This window comes from Panthera leo, chromosome A2, assembly GCF_018350215.1.
Source record: "Panthera leo isolate Ple1 chromosome A2, P.leo_Ple1_pat1.1, whole genome shotgun sequence".
NCBI classification, from domain to species: Eukaryota; Metazoa; Chordata; class Mammalia; order Carnivora; family Felidae; genus Panthera; species Panthera leo.
Window position 1 is genome coordinate 20,755,129 of NC_056680.1, and position 20,315 is coordinate 20,775,443.

At 46.0% G+C, this 20,315-nt stretch overlaps 1 protein-coding gene across 2 annotated transcripts in view; it reads left to right on the top strand.

Annotated features, from left to right (window-relative positions):
- Positions 1 to 20,315, top strand: part of DNAH1 (dynein axonemal heavy chain 1) — a 75,873-nt gene that overhangs the window by 11,257 nt on the left and 44,301 nt on the right. For both annotated transcript variants that reach the window (XM_042929583.1, XM_042929584.1), the window contains exons 8-16: positions 213 to 465; positions 14,320 to 14,477; positions 15,241 to 15,452; positions 16,068 to 16,366; positions 17,747 to 17,897; positions 18,685 to 18,878; positions 18,972 to 19,197; positions 19,695 to 19,814; positions 20,113 to 20,195. In XM_042929583.1, the coding sequence (XP_042785517.1) occupies positions 213 to 465; positions 14,320 to 14,477; positions 15,241 to 15,452; positions 16,068 to 16,366; positions 17,747 to 17,897; positions 18,685 to 18,878; positions 18,972 to 19,197; positions 19,695 to 19,814; positions 20,113 to 20,195 (1,696 nt within the window). The remainder of the gene's footprint in view (positions 1 to 212; positions 466 to 14,319; positions 14,478 to 15,240; positions 15,453 to 16,067; positions 16,367 to 17,746; positions 17,898 to 18,684; positions 18,879 to 18,971; positions 19,198 to 19,694; positions 19,815 to 20,112; positions 20,196 to 20,315) is intronic.

A 20,315-nucleotide genomic window follows, 5' to 3' on the forward strand; every position in this document is an offset into this window, starting at 1 on the left:
CACTTTCACATCCATCCATGGCCAACTGTGAGGTGGGCAGGGAGAGGAGTGTTGTCATACCCATTCTGCAGATGTGACAGGGTGTCAGAAGAGAGAACCCACTTGTGCAGGGCCACCATGCATCAGTAGCAGAGTCAGGCTAGAGCCCAGTGTTCCAGCCTAGAGAGTCTGACTGTGTTGTGTGTTCCCTTTTCTCTCCCACCTGGCCCCAGGAAGGCACCCCCTCCTCGCCTGCCAGTACTGGGTGCCTCGGATCCAGCTTCTCTTCTGCGCTGAGGACCCACGCGTGTTCACGCAGCGTGTGGTCCAGGCCAACGCCCTGCGCAAGAACACAGAGGCTCTGCTGCTATACAATCTGTACGTGGACTGCATGCCCTCTGAGGGCCACCAGCTCATCAATGAGCAGAGCCTGAGCAAGATCAAGCAGTGGGCCATGAGCACACCCCGGATGCGCAAAGGGCCCTCGTGAGTCTCCACTAGACCCTTCATTATGCCCACTTCCTCCAGGAGCCCAGGGGGCAATGCTCCCTCCGTGCTCACCTGTGGGCCACGTTGCCCACTGCACTGTGGACTTCTTGGCCCCAAGTCATGTCTTTTTCATCTCCAGATCTCTCATTATCAGTATCAACTCATGGATTCTTATTCAAAGGGACAGAACCTGTTACTACTGTTTTTTATTTTGGTGCCCAAATTGTCCCAGATTTGGCCAGAGAGAGCCTCCTCAAGCTGATATATTCCTATCGTTCTTTGAGTATGTCTTTAATTTGGGGCATAGCAAGAAGTGCTGGGCTCATCTTGTACTTCTCCAGACCCAGCCCTGAAATCAGCTATTTCTCCAAGAACCCCTGGTTCCTTTCAGTGGGGGAGTTTAAAAACGAAGATCTGGGCGTTAGATATGCTCATTGCTACTGGGAAATCATTGCTGTGAGGCTCTTAGGCCAGACAAATCTGGGGAATATATATATTATTATACTATGTTATACTATTATTATATTACATTGCATTAAATTGCATATTACACCCCCCCCCCCACACACCCATGTCTAATTCTTTCTGTCTGTTAAAAACCATGGATTCCTAATGATACCTTCAAATTGACCCCAACACCACATGGCTCACTCTCACTTATACATATTTCTTACTTCTAGAAGAAAACTAGCTCCCATTGTTCATAGTATATTTATTTGCTCAGTCCTAGAATATACAGAAAGTAATTTCAAACTGCTAATTCATACTCTTTGGAAGAAAAACCTTACTAAGTAAGGTTTTGTCTCTTTACCCTGGGGGCATTTAGTATTAATGTCGCTATATTCAAGCGACTTGGTTTAGTTCTCCACCCCCTTCAGTGGGATATGTTTATTTGATGAAATACAATGTGGTGGTGGTCCATTTGTTTTATGTATATAATGTATATATTCTGTGTATCTGTTTCTCTCACTGATACGTAGTATTCATAAAGGTATCCTCGGATCTGTCACTCTCCACCCCCATTCATTGTATCCTATCCACATCTTCCCTGTCCACCCTGTCCCCACCACATGCCCATAGTTAACCAGTAGCACTAGCTTCCGGCTTATCCTTTCTGTATTTCTTCTTGTACAAATGAGCATGTATATTTGCTTATACACCATTCCTTCTTACTTGAAGGGCAGCACACTGTAGATACCCTTTTGTCCTTTGCCTTTCTCACTTACATACATCCTGGACATCAATCCCTACTCGTTCACTGAGATTTCCTTCATCCTTTTTTTATGGCTGCATAGTAGTCTATTGTGTGAATGTGCCCTGTACCATCATTCACTCAACCGTTCTCTAATATATAGGCATTTAGGTCATTTCCGACCGTTTGCGATTACAAACAGTACTGCAGTGAAAAACCCTGTGCATTTATATGTTCATATTGTCCTGGGGATAGCTTCAGGGTAAATTGCGAGAAGCAGGATTGCTAGGTCAAAAGATAAGAGCAGATGTAATTTTTCAGCTGTTGCCAAATTTCCCTCCGCAAGCGTTGTGCCATCTCGCTTACCTGCCAGCAGTGTGTGAGCACCATTCCCCCCACAGCCTTGCCAAGAGTCTGTTGTCATGCTGTGTGATTTTCTGCCAGTCTGGAAGATAAGTAAGGTAAATCAGTCTGATACGTGTTTTCCATCTTTTCATGTGATTAAGGGCACCTTTTATGTATTTTTGTGACTCGTCTATTCGTGTCTTTTGCCCATTTTTTTCTCTCAGGCTTTTGGGCTTTTCCTCCCTCTGATTTTGAGCTCTTTCTGTATTAGGGATATCCTTCATCTGTGATGTATGTTGTAAATATTTTCTCCTGGTTTGTCAGTTGTATTTTGACTTTGCTTGTGGTAATTTTTGTAATATAACTTGTAAAATATTTATCTAATCAATGTTGTTAATCATCTCTTCTATTACATCTGGATTTTGAGTCACAGTTAGATGGCCTTTCCCCACCGTGAGGGTTTCTTCTAGTACTTACATGGTTTCATATCCTTGTTCCATCCTTATTTTTTAATGTTTATTTATTTATTTTTGAGAGAGAGAGAGAGAGTGCATGTGAGCAATAGTGTGGGAGGGGCAGAGAGAGAGAGAGAGAGAGAGAGAGAGAGAGAATCCCAAGCAAGCTCCATGGTTTCAGCCCAGAGCTGATACAGAGCTCTGTCTCATGAATGTGAGATCATGACCTGAGCCAAAATCAAGAGTTGAACTCTTAGCCAACTGAGCCACCCAGGAGCCCATCCTTATGTATGGTATGTGGTATGGATCCAATTTTATCTTTTTCTAAATGACCAGCATTTATTAAGTGGTTTATTAAACACCCATCAGCATTTATTAAAACCTCCATCTGTGTCCCAGTGATTCAAGATGCTACCTTTTTCATACAGTAATTTTCAGATGCAGTCAGGTCTATGTTTGGACTTTCTGCTCTCTTCCACTGTCCCATTTGTCTATTTGTGCAGTTGAACTGTGGTTTAATTATGGATGTTTTACAGTATTTTTTAATGTCTTGTAGGACCAGCCCCCACTTTTGTAGCTTTTCCCTTTCAGTGTTTTCTTGGCTATTCTGGCATGTTTTATTTGTTTGTTTTAACTAGTTATTTCTTAAAACTATGGCAAAATAGACATAATGTAAAAATTACCATTTTAACCATTTTTAAGTGTGCAGATCAGTGGAATTAAGTGCATTCACATTGTTGTGCAACTATCACCACCATCCATCCACAGAACTTTGCGAAACTCTGTACTCGTTAAACAGTAACTCCCTATTCCCGTTGCCCTCCAGTCCCTGGCAACCACCGTTCTACCTTCTGTCTCTGTGAATCGTACAGGATTTGACCTTTTGTGTCTGGCTTATTTCACTGAGCACAGTGTCTTCTCGGTTCATCACGTTGTAGTGTGCGTCGGAATCTCTTTCCATTCAAAGGAAAAAAATTCCTTTTAATGTTCCATTGTATGCAAGTACTGCATGTTAGGTATCCTTTCATCTGTTGATGGGCACTTGGGCTGCTTCCATCTTTTGGTTCTTGTGCACAATGCGAGTATAGGTGTACAAATCTCTCCTTGTGTCCCTACCTTCAGTTCTTGTGGGTGTATACCCAGAAGTGGACTAGCTATCCATATGATAATTCTATTCGTTGCTGTTGTAAACAGCATTATGTTATTTCATAATCATAATGTTAACTCTGCAATCTAACTAGATTTGAAGGGGGGTAAGGAAAACACGGAACCAAAGAGCTGCAGTGAGAGCACTGATTATAGGCTATTATGAGCATATGGGAGAAGGAACAGTCTTGTAGTTAAGAGAAAGCACACATCAAATTTATTAGGGTTGTCCACACTTGGCAATGGTGAGCTTCTTGCTGGTCTTGCCATCACTGGACCCAAAGCACTCCTTGGTTTCCATGGTATTTATGCCCTCTCTCACCTTGCCAAAGGTCACATTCTTGCCACCCAAATATTCAGTCTTAGTAGTGTGAATGAAAAACTGGGAACTGTTTGTGTTGGGTCCAGCAATTGCCGTGGATGAGACACCAGGATCTGTGTGCTTCAGGATGAAATTCTCATCATCAGGTTTCTCCCTCTAGATGGACAGTGCTGTTATGACATGTGAAGCCACCACCCTGGCGTATAAACCCTGGAATAATTCTGTGAAAGCAGGAACCTTTATAAGCAAATCCATTTTGCTCCAGTCCTCAGAGCACAAAAGTTTTTGGCTATATTTGGAACTTTGCAAATGGCTCAAAGGATATGTGGCCCAAGGGCTCATGGTTGATGGCAAATGTCGAAGACCATCACGGAGTTGACCGTGACGGGGTGGCACAGGGCAGCTCTTGGTGGCGTCAGCAGTATTTGCAAAGCCCTATTTTTAATTTTTGGGACACCATCATCCAGCTGCCTTAGCAGCTGCACTGTTTTATATTCTCACCAGCAGGGCACAAAAGTTCGAATTTCTTCACATCCTCACCCAACGTTTCTTTTCTTGTTGTTTTCTCTGTATAATAGTCATCCAAATGGATGTGAAGTGGTATTCCATTTTGGTTTTAATTTGCATTTCTCTAACAATTAGTGATGTTGGCATCTTTTCATGTGTTTATTGGCCATTTGTAGATCCTTCTTTGGAGAAATGTCTATTAACAATCTTTGCCCATATCTGAATCTAGTTGTTTGGTTTTTGTTGTTGAGTGTTATGAGTTGTCTATACATTCTGGATACCAATCCCTTATCAGATATGAGATACTTTCTCCCATTTCATGGTTTGCCTTTTTATTCTGTCGATCGTGTCCTTTATGTTACCAGGACACAAGGCTTTTCTTTTGCTGAATTCTGATTTGTCTTTTTTTCTTTTGTTCCCTTTGTCATAGCCAGGAGATCATTGCCAAGTCCAGTATCATGAAGCTTTTCCCGATGTGTTCTAAGAGTTTTATAGTTTTAGCTCTTACATTAGAGTTTTGATCCATTTTGAGTTAATTTTTGTATATGGTATTACATAAGAGTCCAACTTTCTTCTTTTGCATGTGGATATCCAGTTTTCTCAGCACAATGTGTGGAAAAGACTGTTCTTTCCCCCACTAAATGGTCTTGGCACCCCTGTAAAAAATCATTTGACCCATATATATTCCAGAAGTTATTTCAGAACTATTTATTCTATTCCTTTGGTCTATATGTCTTTATGCCAGCAGTATACTGTTTTGATTACTGCAGCTTTACAGTAAGTTTTGAAATCAGGAAGTGTGAGTCTTCCCACTTTGTTCTTTTTTAAGATCGTTTGGCTATTTGGGTCCCTTGAGATTCCATATGAATTTTAGGATGGATTTTTCTATTTTTGCAAAAAATGTTGTTGGGATTTTGATCGGAATTTGCATGCTTATTTTCCCATGAGCCTTGTATCAAATCCTCTAGGTCCAGTTTAAAAACACTTAGTATTTTTGATGGGGTTTCATTATATTTTTTAATTACCTTACATATAACTGACATCTTTAGAATCTTGAACTGTCCTATCCAAGAACAAAGAATGTTCATTCATTTGTTCAAGACTACTTTTGGGAGCACCTGGTTGGCTCAGTTGGTTGAGTGTCCGACTTTTGATTTCAGCTCAGGTCATGATATCAGCATTGTGGGATCAAGCCCTGTGTCGGGCTCTATGCTGAGTGTGGAGACTGTTTAAGATTCTCTCTCTCCCTCTACCCCTCTCCCACACTCATGCGCGCGCTCTCTCTCAAAAAAAAAAAAAAAAAAAAGACTACTTTTGTGTCTTTCAGGAATGCTTTTTCTCATGTAAGTTTTGCATATTTCTTATTATTTTGTCTTCTTTGTTGCTATTATAAATGGGATTTTCTCTACTATTGCTCCTACTGATTTTTGTATGCTAATTTTATATCCTGTTACAAAGAATCCTTACTGAATTGTTTGAATGTGTTTTATTATTGATTCTCCAGGGTTTTCTTATATTTTTCTTTTTTTTTTTTTAAGTTTGCTTATTTAGATAGAGACAGCATGAGCAGAGGAGGGGCAGAGAGAGAGGGAGACAGAGAATCCCAAGCAAGTTCCGCACTGTCAGTGAAGAGCCCAACATGGGGCTCGAACTCAGGGCCTGAACTCACAAAACTGTGAGATCATGACCTGAACTGAAATCAAGAGTTGGGCACTTAACTGGCTGAGCGTCCCAGGCACCCCTCTCCAGGACTTTCTAAGTATACGTTACCTGTAAGTAGAATTTTACTTTTTCTTCTCCAGTTCTTATTCCTCTAATCACTTTCTCTTGTTTAATTGCATTTTCTAATACTTCCAGTACAATATTGAATAGTAGCGGAGATGGTAGGCATCCCTACCTGTTCCTAATATTAGTGGAGGTACCTCTAGTAAGTTTCCCCCTTAAGAAAATTCTAACTTTAGGGGTGCCTGGGTGGCTCAGTCGGTTAAGCCTCTGACTTTGGCTCAGGTCATGACCTCTCAGTTTGTGAGTTCAAGACTTGCACTGGGCTTTCTGCTCTCAGTGCAGAGCCTGCTTTGGATCCTCTGTCTCTATCTTGGTCTCTCTCTGTCTCTGTCCCTGCCCTGCTCTCATTCTCTCTCTCTCTCAAAAAATAAACATTAAAAAAAAAAGAAAAAAAAGAAAATGCTAGCTTTGGGACTTTATTTAATGTATCCATTGAAACTTCTATTTTCTTAAGTGTTTATTTATCACAGCCTTTAAAAGTACCTATGGAGAGGGATGCCTGGGTGGCTCAGTTGGTTAAGTGTCTGACTTCGGCTCAGGTCATAATCTCATTGTTCATGAGTTTAAGCCCTGCATCGGACTCTGTGCTGACAGCTCGGAGCCTGGAGCCTGCTTCAGATTCTGTGTCTCTCTCTTCCCCTCCCCTGTTCATGCTCTGTCTCTGTCTCTGTCTCTGTCTCTCTCTAAAAAAAAAAAAAAAAAAAAAAAAAAAAAATATATATATATATATATATATATATATATATATATATATATATGGAATAATAATAATAAAGTACTTATGGAGATATTCATATAATTTTCCTCCTTAGATCTATTAACATTGTATATTATATTAATTGATTTCCTAATATTGAAACAATCTTGTATTCCTTTAATAAATCCCATCTGGCCATGGCGTATCATTTTTTTAAAATATGGTATTGTTGGGTTCTATTGGTTAGCATGCTTTCTAGAACTTTTGCATTGATGGAAGGGATGTTGGCCTATAATTTTTTTCATACTGTCTCTATCAGGTTTGAAGCAACTAAAAATGGGAGGATAAAGGAATGAGGAAAGTAGATTGAAGTCAAGATTGTTATAAAGGAACATGAAGGGAGTTGAAGGATACCATTAAACTTGACAAAACAGATATTAACAAGTTAAATTAGAAAGCAGGGGATTTGGGGCTTGCTTCATAAAAAGAATATTGATGTTTTCCTTCATTTTCCATACTCTGGACCAATTTTTGGTGTATTGAGGCTATCTGGTTATTCCCTTCTGCAATCATTTGGACATAATGTTTTTGGTGGGATAGTTCTCTAGTAGGAATTGGTCTATTTAAGCTTATATTCCCAATTTGGGGATCAGTTTTGGCATACTTTCTTTCTCTAAAAAAATCATCCATGTTTTCTAGGTTTTAAAATGCATTTGCATAGAATTTTGCAAAGTGGTCTCTTATGATTTAACAATTTTTTTGTTTCAATGTTGACTTCCCCTTATCACCTCCTTTTTTTTTCTTTTCAAATTTTATTTAAATTCTAGTTAGTTAACATGCTGTCACTTCTTATTGTGTAGAGTTATGCTCTCTCCCTTTCTTTGCTTTATTGAGTTACTTAGTGATTTGATTGGTGTGTTAATTTTTTTAAAATAGGAATTTGATTTATTAACTTGACTGTTTTCTACATCTACCTCATTAATTTCTACTTTTATTATTTCCTTTCTTGTCCCTTGCTTTGGCTTATATTTTGTATTTTGTTATGTTTATAGTGTGTGTGTGTGTGTGCGTGTGTGCACATGCACTAGAAATTTAATTCACTTATTTACATTCTTGCTTATAAATGCGTTTATAAATGTGTCTAATGAACTTTCTTCTGATAAATGCTTAAAAAATAGTCCACAGATTCTGATATGTAGTATTTCATTTTTTTAATTCCAAAAATTTAGTTTGTATTTCCCATTTCATTACAGACTTGTTTAGGGGCACCTGGGTGGCTCAGTCAGTTAGGCGTCTGACTTTGGCTCAGGTCATGATCTTGCGGTTTGTGGGTTCAAGCCTGGCTCTCTGCTGTCAGCACAGAGTCTACTTCAGATCCTCTGTCCCTCTCTGCCCCTGCCCCTGCCCCACTCCCTCTTCCTCTCTGTCTCTCTCTCAAAAATAAATAAACATTAAAAAAAAAAAAAGAATTGTTTAACAGGTTTCACAATTTTCCATGTGGAAAGGACTTGTTAAAATTTGTTAATAATTGTTACTTTAATTGCATTGAGATCAGGGAGTGTTATTTATAATATTTCTACTCTACAGAACTTGCTGATGTTTTCTCTGTGACCTAATATATAGTCAGTTTTTTGCTGAATGTCCCATTTGCATGTGAGAAGAGGTGTATCCCTCTAGTTAGGGTATAAGAGTTTTTATATATACATATATGCCAGAAAATCTATCTTATTGATTATGTTATTTATGTCTTCTGTATCTTTACTTATTTTTGCCCACAGAGAGTAGTGTGTTACACTATCATTACTAATTGTGGCTTTTAGCATTAAAAAATGTCCTTGAGGACTGTGCCTGGGTGGCTCAGTCAGTTGAGCATCTGACTCTTGGTTTTGGCTCAAGTCATGATCTCACAGTTTGTGAGTTCTAGCTCCGTGTCATCAGGCTCCGTGCTGGCAGTGCAGAGCCTGCTTGAGATTCTCTCCCTGCCCCTCTCCTGCTTGTACACGTGCTCTCTCTCTCTCTCAAAATAAATAAATAAACTAAAAAAAAAAGTGTCCTTGATCAGGTAAAATGCTTTTTGATCAGAATTTTACTTTGTTTGATATCAGAATTGTAACCTGATTTTTTGTTATTTCCATTTTTCTGATACATTTTTTCCCAGCTCTCTGTTTTTAGCCTTTCTGAGTTAGTTGTTTTACATAGGTTTCTTGTTATTAGCATATAGTCAGATCTTACTTTGTGAGTGAGATTAAAAATCTTTTTCTTGTAATAAGTGAGTTAAGCACGTTCACATTTATTTATAGAGCTGGTATGTTTGATCTCAGTTCTGTATTTCCTTCTTTGCATGATGTATTTTCTTTGTTCTTTCATTTTTTAAATTTCTTTTGGTATTTGGGAATATTTGTGCCTTATTTTAGTGGTTTCTTTTGTATTAAACCTTTTATAGTGCCTCGAATCCCCTGCTTTCTTATTTAACTAGTTAATATCTGTTTTGTCAGGTTTCAGTGGTATCCTTCGACTCCCTTTGTGTTCCTTTGTAACAATCTTGACTTTAATCTACTTTCCTCATTCCTTTCTCCTCCCATTTTTAGTTGCTTTTTTCTCCTTATTATTTAATATGATATTCTTCCAGTCTCATACTTATCTTTGTTTTGTTTTTATTTTTAAAAATAAAATTGATTGATTGATCGATTGATTGTAGGCTCTTTGCCCAATGTGGGGCTCAAGCTCACAGCTTGCTCTATGGACTGAGACAGCCAGCAGCTCTTATCTCTGTTTTAGTCTTAAATCTACAATTAAGTGGATTAAGTGTATCAACCTTTTCTTCTGAAATTTCTCCCATCATCCAGTAGTGGAGGGTAAGGGGGGTAGGGGGTCAATCCTCTTTTTTATATCCTTCTAGGTTCTTGGCTGGGACTCTGTAATACAAGACAGGTTAGCAAAAGAAGAGCTTGCAAATTTACATGTTTCCCTTAACATGGGAACCTTCTTAAAGAAATGAAGACCCGAGGAGGTTAAACCTACACTAGGTTTGATGAAAAGTGGAAAGTTGTGGGGATAGTGGCAAGACAAAAAGATATGAGCTAAGCGTAGTAAACTGAGGAAAACTTAGCAAGGCCTCTTCACTGGGATTCCACTTGGCATCACTCCATCTTGGAGTTAAGGATGTCCTGTGCTCTGGGTATAAGGAGGGCACTTCTTACATGAGGGTCTTATGACCTGCTTCCGGGGAAGGCCGTTTCTCAAACTGCTCCAGCTTAAAACATTCAAGATGCCAAGGTACCATATTTTGGTACCATATTTTGGGGTAGTATGTCTTGAACCTCACCAGTCTCTTGGTTGGATGAAGCTACTTTTCTAGTAGATTCCTCATAAAGGGTTCAAGGCTATAGTGTTCCTAGTGTTCTTGCATGTTTAGAACTTGACAAACAACTTGATTGGAATAAAGTTCTTGGTTCACACTTTTATTGCTTGAGTTTTTGGTTTTTTTTTATAATACTGCTCTTTTGTTGCCTTGCTTTGAATGTTGATTTTGAGAGACCCAATGCCAGTCCCACTCCCTTTCCCTTGAAAGTTGTTTGATTTTTTGGCTTGGAGGCCTTGGTGTTTTTTGTTTGTTTTTTTTAACAATCTTTAAAGTCTAAGCATTTTACTAGTTTACATCTCAGAGTTGATCATTCTGGGTCAATTTTCCTTAGTACAAAATGGGCCTTTTAAATACATAGATTGAGATATTCTTTTATTTCTGGAAATTTCTCTTGGATTATAGTTTTAAATATTAGTTGTGTTCCTTTATCCAGTTTTTCTTTATCAGATTCCATTATATATCTCTATCTATCTATCTTGCTTTGCTTTTTTACCTATTTCTAATTTAACCACTTTCTGTCCCTTTTAGTTCTTTTTTTTTTTTTTTGCCTTATTTTAATTTTCTTGGTTATATTCCTCTCTTCAATGTATTTTATTAAAATTTTTTTTTACTTTATTAAATTTTTTGACTTTATTCTTCCGTAGGCACCTCATAATTTTGCCTTCCTTCCAGAGATAATTTTGTTTCCTCCATCTTCTTGCTGTTTGCCCATTTCTGTGTTTTAGTTGTGAGTTTCGGATTCAAGGTATTTTTCATATGCCCACATACTTGTGTGAAGATATTTGCTTCAGTTTGAAGTTAGTTTTCCTTTGCTTTGTCTTTGTTTTTTCTTTGAGGGATAGGTGAGAATTTTCATCAGGGAAGGTGCTCTCTCTTTCAGTAGCTGTATGTAAATGTTGTTACTTTCACCTATTCAGTTCAGGGATTTGGGGTGATTTACAAGATTCCTAGTTCCAGGGCGCCCTCTTCTGTTAGGATAGCAAACTATTAAAAATTTTTTTTTAAGTTTATTTTATTTTGAGAGAGAGAGAGAGAGAGAGAGAGAGAGAGAGAACAAGTGGAGGGGGGGCAGAGAGAGAGAGAGAGAGAGAGGAAGAGAGAATCCCAAGCAGGCTCTGCACAGTGCAGAGCCTGATGTGGGGCTGGAACCCACGAACTGTGAGATGGTGACCTGAGCTGAAGTTAAAACGCTTAACCGACTGAGTCACCCAGATGCCCCCGTTTGTTTTTTTTTTTTTTTTTTTTTTTTTTAATTTTTTTTTTCAACGTTTTTTATTTATTGTTGGGACAGAGAGAGACAGAGCATGAACGGGGGAGGGGCAGAGAGAGAGGGAGACACAGAATCGGAAACAGGCTCCAGGCTCCGAGCCATCAGCCCAGAGCCTGACGCGGGGCTCGAACTCACGGACCGCGAGATCGTGACCTGGCTGAAGTCGGACGCTTAACCGACTGCGCCGCCCAGGCGCCCCCCCGTTTGTTATTTTAAGTGGATGTGTGTGTGTGTGTGTGTGTGTGTGTGTGTGTGTGTGTGTGTGTGTTGGAGAGAGGGCTTGTCCTCCAAGTTGTTTGTTCTCTCTTATCTTGCAAGACTCTAATTTTTTACTTTTGCTTCCTTTTCTATCACCCTTCAATCTCCAAAGTACTCCTCTTCTTGTCTTTTACCTTCCCCTTAATGTCATGATGCCTTTCAAAGAATATTATCTTGGGGGTACCTGGGTGGTTTAGTTGGTTAAGCGTCTGACTCTCGATTTTGGCTCAGGTCACGACCTCAGGATTCGTGGGATTGAGCCCCATGTCAGGTTGTGCGCTGTCATTTGGGTTGTGCGCTGACAGCGCAGAGACTGCTTGTCTCTGCCCCTCTCCCCGCCTCAAAATAAATAAAGAAACTTTAAAAGAAAAATGTTACCTTGAATGTAAGCACAGAGGCCCCTTCCTTGTCCTAAGTGCTCTGCTTCTCCAGAACTCAGTCAGTGTTCTTGCAGTTGGGGTGGACTTTCTGTCTTGCTGGTAGGATCTTAGACCAAGCTTAGGGCTCCCACTGCTCCCCTCTTCTGCACAGTTTTTTTCAGACAGCCTTCGTTTTCCAGGCAGGCTGGCAGCGGGAGGGTGAGTAGTAGCTCACTGGGAACAGATGATTATTCTTCTAAAGATAATGTGAAGTTTGGGCATTTTCTTTATTCTGCTTATGCTAAAGGTGAGGGTTTAGGAAGCACTATTTGTCCTTTTCTTTTTTCCCTTCTTTCCTTTTTTTTTTTTTAGAGCATGATGGGAAATTGGAATTGATGTAGCCACCATTACCTTGGTGGTCCAGAATTCCATTTCTTGAGTTTTGTATCATTGGCAGTGTGTTTGGCTTTCATAACAAATATGCTGGGCTCAGATTGGCCTAGATAGTAGGAGAATCCACTGTTTTGCCTGTAACTAGGAACTGGGTGCAGGATGTGCCAGCTTAGTGTGCCGGGGCTGTCTCCAGGGTGTGCTGGCTTCATCCTCAGGCGGGATGGCAGCAGCAGTTTCCGAAGCACAAAGTCCAGAGTCCACTGAGTCCTGCCGTAGATTGGATTCCCTTGAAGCAGAGCCGCTTTGAGGGATTCTTATACAATTGAGCTCTTTATGAAGTCCTCTCAGGAGACATCTCTAAGGGAGTGAAGGCCACAGGATGTAATGGAGGAAGCAGCTGGGCAGAGATGTGATTTTAGGAGAAGTACTGCCTCTGATCTCACAGGGAACTCTGGAGCATTTGTCTTGAGGAAGATGGGACAAGGGGGCTTGATTTTACAGCTCGGCGTCAGTTGTTGATTATAACTGAGTCACATTCCCACTCCTAAGCCAATTAGCAGGTTGAGCTCCACCATGACCGGCTTAGACAGGTGAGATAACCCAGAGCTAACCCAGACTTGTCAGCTTCCTCGAAGTCCAGTGAGAGAGGAGAGAGTTCTAGAGCAGCAGTCAGGTCCAATTAGGAGGAAGTGGATGTCAGGCAGGCAGCCATGTGTGTGACAAGTGTCTCTCTTGTGCCAGGCACAGGGGCACAGCAGTGAACGCACCCCATGAAGGGCCTGCCCTCCTGGGCTCTCAGTCTGGCCAGGAAGACACACAATAAGAAAATGAGGTGATTCAGGGTTTTGATAGGTACTGTGGAGACCAGGAAAGACAAGGGAACAGAGATATCATGGAGGGGCTCCTTTACATTAGATGGTCAGAGAAGGCCTCACTGGGGTGGTAATATTTGAGTTGAGTCCTGGAAAAAGTAAGGGGAGAACAGGATGCTGACTGAGGGAACAACAGTGAATGAATGGAATGTATGAAAGAAATGCCCGTAGGGGGTCAGGAGCACTGGGACTGGGGAGGCACTTTGGGGGCACAAATGAGGCTGCCCTCATCCAGAGGGGGCAAGGCTCGTCTTAGATAGAAACCCTAAGGGGGGAGCCTGGGCTGGTCAGGCAGAAGTAGGAGTGGGTCAACCAGGGTGTGGCCACCAGAGGAAACAGTGTATGCGAAGGCTATGAGGTGAGAGCTCAGCGCTGCCTGTGGCTGGGGTGGGGTGACCAGAGAGGAGAACAAGGAGGGGCTGGAGTGCCTCTTGGGGCTCAGGAAGAGGTTTGGCTTTATCCTAGGATGTAGGGACCCAGGGACCCAGGGACCCAGGGACCCAGGATGGATTTTTAGCAAGAGAAGGAGGTGCTTATACTTGAGTTTTGTGGGGAGTGGATTGGAATGGGCAGGGGTGAAAGTGAGGGGACCAGGCAGGGAGGGTGCCTTGTCGGGATGACATTGAGAAGTGAGAAGCAAAACAGGCAGACTTGAACTGATGTGATGGGGAAGAGGGGGTGGCATGAAAGAGGGAGGGGACAAGGGTGATGGAGGTTAGTGGCCGGGGGCCAGGTGGGAGGTGTGCTCATGAATCCGGAAGGGAAGCCCCAAACTCATGCCCACAGGTTAACGCTAGAGGAGAGTGGGCCCCAGCCAGCCCACAGCGTGGGGGTGACAGGATATATGGAGCCCCCTGACGTCCCTGTCCCCCCTCTCCATTGGCAGCGTTCTGGAGCACCTCAGCAATCTCTCCAGAGAAGTGAACCTGGACTATGAGCGCAGCATGAACAAAATCAACTTTGACCAGATTGTCTCCTCCAAGCCTGACATGTTCTCCTACGTGACCCTGCCTAAGAAGGAGGAGGAGAAGGTGCCCAGGCAAGGTGAGGGGCGTTGGACAAAGACCCCATGGCCACCCCCCTGGCCACAGCCCTCCTGCCCTCCCTTCACAGCACCCACCGTGCTTCTTCTCCAGCTGCCTGGAGGGCTAGGGTCGGGGTGGGGGTCAATGAAGACTCCTTTAAAAACCAGTAGTGTGAGCAGGGCTGAAGGAGCCAGGTAAATGTGTACTAGAACAGCAACTGTTGAGAAATGGATGAAAGGGCTCTGATGGTCTGACTGAGGAACATACCGCCTGCCCTTCCTCCAGTAGCAGGAGCAGGTGGCATTGCTACAGCCCCATTTGACTTGTGGCAGACTGAGTCTCAGAGTAGGACACTAGTTCCCCCAAGTCTTCCTTTCTTTGAGTTCCCTGATGCCCATGAATTTCATTCCTGTGAAATGCCCAGGAAGCTGGGGCAGTGCATGGGCGGTGGGCACTCCAAGGGTCCTGGTGCCCACATCTCCTTCGCTTGGTGCTGGGTTATGTTGCAGCATGGGTGGGAGTGAAGGGGGAGATGGTCTGTGACTCTCCTGCACTTCAAAGGGGTCAGTGACCCAGAGGGGCCTGGAGGGGATTCATTTACTCACCCAGAGTGGGCAGCTCATTGCGAAGCTGTAGGGCCACTCTGGAAGGTCTTGGGAAAAGAGGGGTTCTGGGGACGTGGGTGTCTCTTTGGGAGGAGATGGGAGTTGCATCTCTCCATCAACACCCCTGATGTTGTCCCAGGCCAATCTGACACTGGCCCTCTACCGCCATCCCTGCAGGGCTGGTGAGTGTTCCCAAGTACCCCTTCCGGGAGCAGAAAGAGGATTTTACCTTTGTGTCCCTGCTTACACGGCCAGAGGTTATCACGGCCCTCAGCAAGGTGCGGGCTGAGTGCAACAAGGTGACTGCCATGTCCCTGTTCCACTCAAACCTCTCCAAGTACAGCCGCCTGGAAGAGTTTGAGCAGATTCAGTCACAGACCTTCTCTCAGGTGCGTGGTCATCAAGGGCACAGAGGGCTGCACACAGGCCAGAGCCTTGGAGCTGACTGGCTAGTGGTGAGGCTGTGGGCTCTTGTTCTCTTTAAAACCTAGACCTTGTGGGAGGATGGGGGGTGGTGCTCCCAGGAAGATGGCTCATCCCAGAGAAGAAAGGAAGCCCAAGGTAGTCACTTTCCAGCCAACCCTGGTGGCCTCTGAAGCAGACCCCTTGTATTGGAAAGGAGAGCAGGAACCCCACATACCTCCTAAGAATTGGGGTGTGAGGGAAGAAGGGTACAGCCTTGTGGGGGATCATCACCAGATGGTCCAGAGAAAAGCTCCCCTTCTCTGTTTCATTCTGTGTCTCTCTTTCTCTGCTCATTTCCTGTGTCTCAGTCTCTGTCTCTTTCTTAGCTGGAGGAAAAGTCCTGTTTCTGCTGTCCCCTTTCCCCTTCCCCCAGAGCATCCCTGGTCCCCAGGGTCACAGGAGGGTGCTGGTTGGTAGGGGTGGGGGGAAATCCTTCCGTGGTCATCTGGGTCCTGGGACCGCCCCAGCACAGCAGTGCACGTAGCTGTGGGTAGCACGTTCCTGGGGCGGCCGCCTGATGCCACCCATGGCCACTCCAGGTGCAGATGTTCCTAAAGGACAGCTGGATCAGCACGCTCAAGGTGGCCATGCGTAGCAGCTTGCGTGACATGAGCAAGGGCTGGTATAACCTCTACGAAACCAACTGGGAGGTGTACCTCATGTCGAAGTTGCGCAAGCTGATGGAGCTGATCAAGTACATGCTGCAGGACACGCTGCGTTTCCTGGTGCAGGACTCACTGGCCAGCTTCTCGCAGTTCATCAGCGACGCTTGCTGCAGCGTGCTCGACTGCGCTGACGACATGGTCTGGGGCGAGGACTTCATCAACAGCCCCTACAGGTTGGGGGAGGTGCCTGGTGACCCCACCGCCACTCCTTGCTAGGCCCCAGGGGCTAGGCTGGTGCAGGGTGGGGGGAGGAGGGCAGCCAAGATGAGGGTGCCCAGCACTGCCAGGTCTCGGATGGCAAGGAGAGCCTGGCCCCTGCCCTGGTGGCCAGGGAATGTCCCACCAGCTCCGGCTTGCATGTCTCTGGTGACCTTCGTTTTCTCAGTCGGCAGTTACTCTTTGAGTACTTGCCATGAACCAGGTGGGGTTCTAGGGGAATAAGAGACGCATGACTCCTACTCTCACGGGTAGGAGACTGCAAACAAATGAATCAGTAGCTGGTCATGGCCAATCTTGGCAGGGGGTGTGACAGACCCTGGGTGGGGCAGGGGAATTTGCCAGGGGTTCAGGGTCATCTGAATGAAGACCTGAGACTGTGAGGAAACTGGCTGCAGAGATGCTAAGGAGGGGCGCCGGTAGAGGGACCAGAGGCTCGGAGGGGGAGGAAGAACTCGGGGCGGTCGAGGAAGGAAAGGCTAGAGCTATGGCTGGAGCAGGGAAGGCCGGTCAGGATGGCGTGGGAGAAGTTGCAGTGGCAGGCCAGATCACAGAGCCTCCTGGGGTCATGGTCCGGGGCTAGATTTATTCTAAATGCGGTTAGCGGCCACCAGAGGGGAGTTATAATCTGATTAAACGATGCTCTGGATTTGTGGGGACAAGTGAGGCAGAAGACAATATGACCAAGTCTCCTACCATTGCTAGACGAGGGAGATGACAGAGGGGGCTGGGATCTGAGGGCAGCAGATTTGGGGCCATGCATGGGTGGCAGTGCTACAGGCCGGGCTGCAGGAGGATGTGCAGTGGGAGGAGGGGAGGGGAGGAGATGAGCTGACTCCTGGGGTCCGTAGCTAGCACTGAACCCTGAGGGGAGCTGGCAGGAGTTAGGGGACACAGAATGTTTGAGATGCCCATTAAAGGTCCAGGAGGGTGGTCTAGAGTGCAGCAGGGAAGCCTGGCTGGGATCTAGGCTTGAGGGTTGCTGGTGTGTGGTGGGCATCTGAAGTTAAAGATGGTGCCTCCCAGGGAGAGCACAGGGGCCACAAGGGCCCATAGTCTGGCCGACCTGCCCTGATGACCTCAGGACCGCATGGGGGGCCCTCCATCTCCCTGGTGCCAGTGGACCTCTGGGCAAGTGGCAGAAACGGAATAGGCTTTGGTAACTAAGTTACCAGTGTTTTTCTGGTAACAGGTTTCTGGGAGGAGGGAGGAGGCACTTCTCATGCATGGAGAAGCTTGAGAGCCATCATGCTGGCAGGAAGGGCAGAGGGCTGGGTCTGCTGCTTGCAGACCTCCTCAGGCCCCTGCCCACCGTCAGCCCAATCATTGCCCCACAGGCCCCGGAAGAATCCCCTATTCATTGTGGACCTGGTGCTGGATAGCTCAGGGGTGCACTATAGCACGTCACTGGAGCAGTTCGAGACATCTCTGCTCAACCTCTTCGACAAGGGCATCCTGGCCACGCACACGGTGCCCCAGCTGGAGAAGGTACAACTGTAGCTCGAGGCCAGGGCCCCTGCTGCCCTGGCTGCTAGCGGCTACTGAGCTGCAGGCTAACCGTATTACAGTGGTTCAGCTTTCGTACAGGCCTCCCACCTGGCCGGCAGTGTGCTCAGCCCTTTAATTCTTGAATGGCTCACTTACTCCTCACTACAAGCTGCCCTGAGAACCATTAGCATCTCCATTTTGTTGTGAGACTTGGAGAGGTCTAGCATAAGGGCACAAAGCGCCTAAGTGTCAAACCTACTGTTCAAACCGGGCTCACTCACCCACCCCTGTCACAGCCGTTCTCGTCCAGATTCCACCCTCTTTATCCCACCCAGCTCCTGGCCTCTCTCTTCAGCTAAGATGTGGGTGCAGACTGACCTCCACAGTCAGGACCCCTTGTCAGAAGTCCCTGCTCATCACCACACCTACGTACATCCCACTGCTCCAGGCCCAAGAGCTTCTGGAACTTCAGGCCCCTCTTGTCTCCCCTGCTGGTTAGCCAAAGCCATTGGTGACCTGGTGGCCCTGTCTGCTCCTTTCCTGGGCACTGGACCGAGTCAGGCCCAGGTAGAGGAAGACGCTACCCTTTGGTCGGGCTCATGAGGCTTCCAGCCCTATATTAGTCCACAGCCCGCTCTCAGAGACACCACAGCAAACCCTCTCCCTGACCCCCACCACGCTGTCTGTGATTGGCTGCACTGCTGCCCATTCTGGCTTCGGGTCTCATCTCCAACCCCTCTGCCCACCTGCCTGCCCCATGGCTCACCCCCTGCCTTTGGCTCCACAGCTGGTGATGAAGGACATCTTTATCAGCGGTGACCCCCTGCTGGAGTCCGTGGGGCTCCACGAGCCACTGGTGGAGGAGCTGCGGGCTGTCATCGCCAATGCTGTGCGCAAGGCCATGATCCCACTGCAGGCCTATGCCAGGGAATACCAAAAATATCTGGAGCTGAATAACAATGACATTACCACCTTTCTCAAGTACGTGCATGCATCTGAGGGTGTCTGTGTCGGTGTGACACCGGGCCACCCACTTACCACCCTCTGCCCCTCGTGTGTGCCCACTGTCCACAGGGCCTACCAGACACAGTGCCCATCAGCCGAGGAGGTACGGGAAGTGGTGCTTACCCACCTGCGGGAGAAAGAGATCCTGGACAGCTCGCTGCCCAGCAGTGTCGTCATTGGGCCCTTCTACATCAACGTTGACAATGTCAAGCAGAGCCTGTCCAAGAAGCGCAAGGCCTTGGCCACTTCCATGTTGGACATCCTGGCCAAGAACCTGCACAAGGAGGTGGACAATGTAAGTGCCCAGCCACCTGGCCCTGGTGACTGCAACAGCACATGCACTCTTGCATACAGGGTGAACTCCCAGGAACAAGGTGTCCCTAGGCAGGGCCAGGGTGTCTGCAGATGCCCAGGCTGATGGGAGGATCTGGAAGTCACCCTGCCTTGACCCTGTCTGTGGGGAGGCATCCCATGTGGAAGGTCTCAGGGAATGGGTACTGTTAGCTCTCTCCATAGACCTGGAAAGACCTGGGAACCCCTCCCAAAGACAGGCCATTTCAGGGAACTGAGGGCATGCAAGTGCAGGCCTCAGGAGTCCCATGCATGTGTTCACTGGACACAGGAGGCTGGGGTGGGGGGGGGACCTTGGCTCCCCAGCGAGTCAGCTGCAGGGTATGGCGGGGTGGCGGCAGTTAACCTGTTGGGAGACACGGGGGTCCAGGAAGGAGGAGCAGTCCCCAGGAATGGCCAGGGAGGGTGCATGGCCTCCCTAGCCCCTCCTCTCACTGCCAGGTCTGTGAGGAGTTTCGCAGCATCAGCCGCAAGATCTATGAGAAGCCCAACAGCATCGAGGAGCTGGCTGAGCTTCGCGAGTGGATGAAGGGCATCCCTGAGAAGCTGGTGGGGCTAGAGGTGAGGCGGGTGTAGGAGGGACCAGAGGCTGGTGTCTGGGGGCTCGGAGATCAGGAGCCGGGAGGCCGGAGGTGAGGTAGACCCAGAAGATGGAGGTTTGGAGGGTCATGAGGCTGGATGCATGGTGGACGTTCAGAGCCATGCTGTCTGGGAGGCCAGACAGAAGGTATGGGTTGGGGGCTGGGTTGGGGCTCCCCAATTCCAGGCCTTGCCTCTCTGGAAGAGAGCAGCCTTTCTTTAGCACTTGACCACTTTGGGGTCCCACACACGCAGTTCTCATTACCACCTGTCCATGCAGGAGCGGATTGTGAAGGTCATGGACGACTACCAGGTCATGGATGAATTCCTTTACAACCTCAGCACAGAAGACTTCAATGACAAGTGAGTGGGAGCTTGGCTCCCATCCCAGAGGGTAGGGAAAGAGGTGCCGAGACACATGGCTCTCAAATATCCCTGAGGCCACAGGCTGTGTGTTATACCAGAAATGCCTGCCAAGTTGTC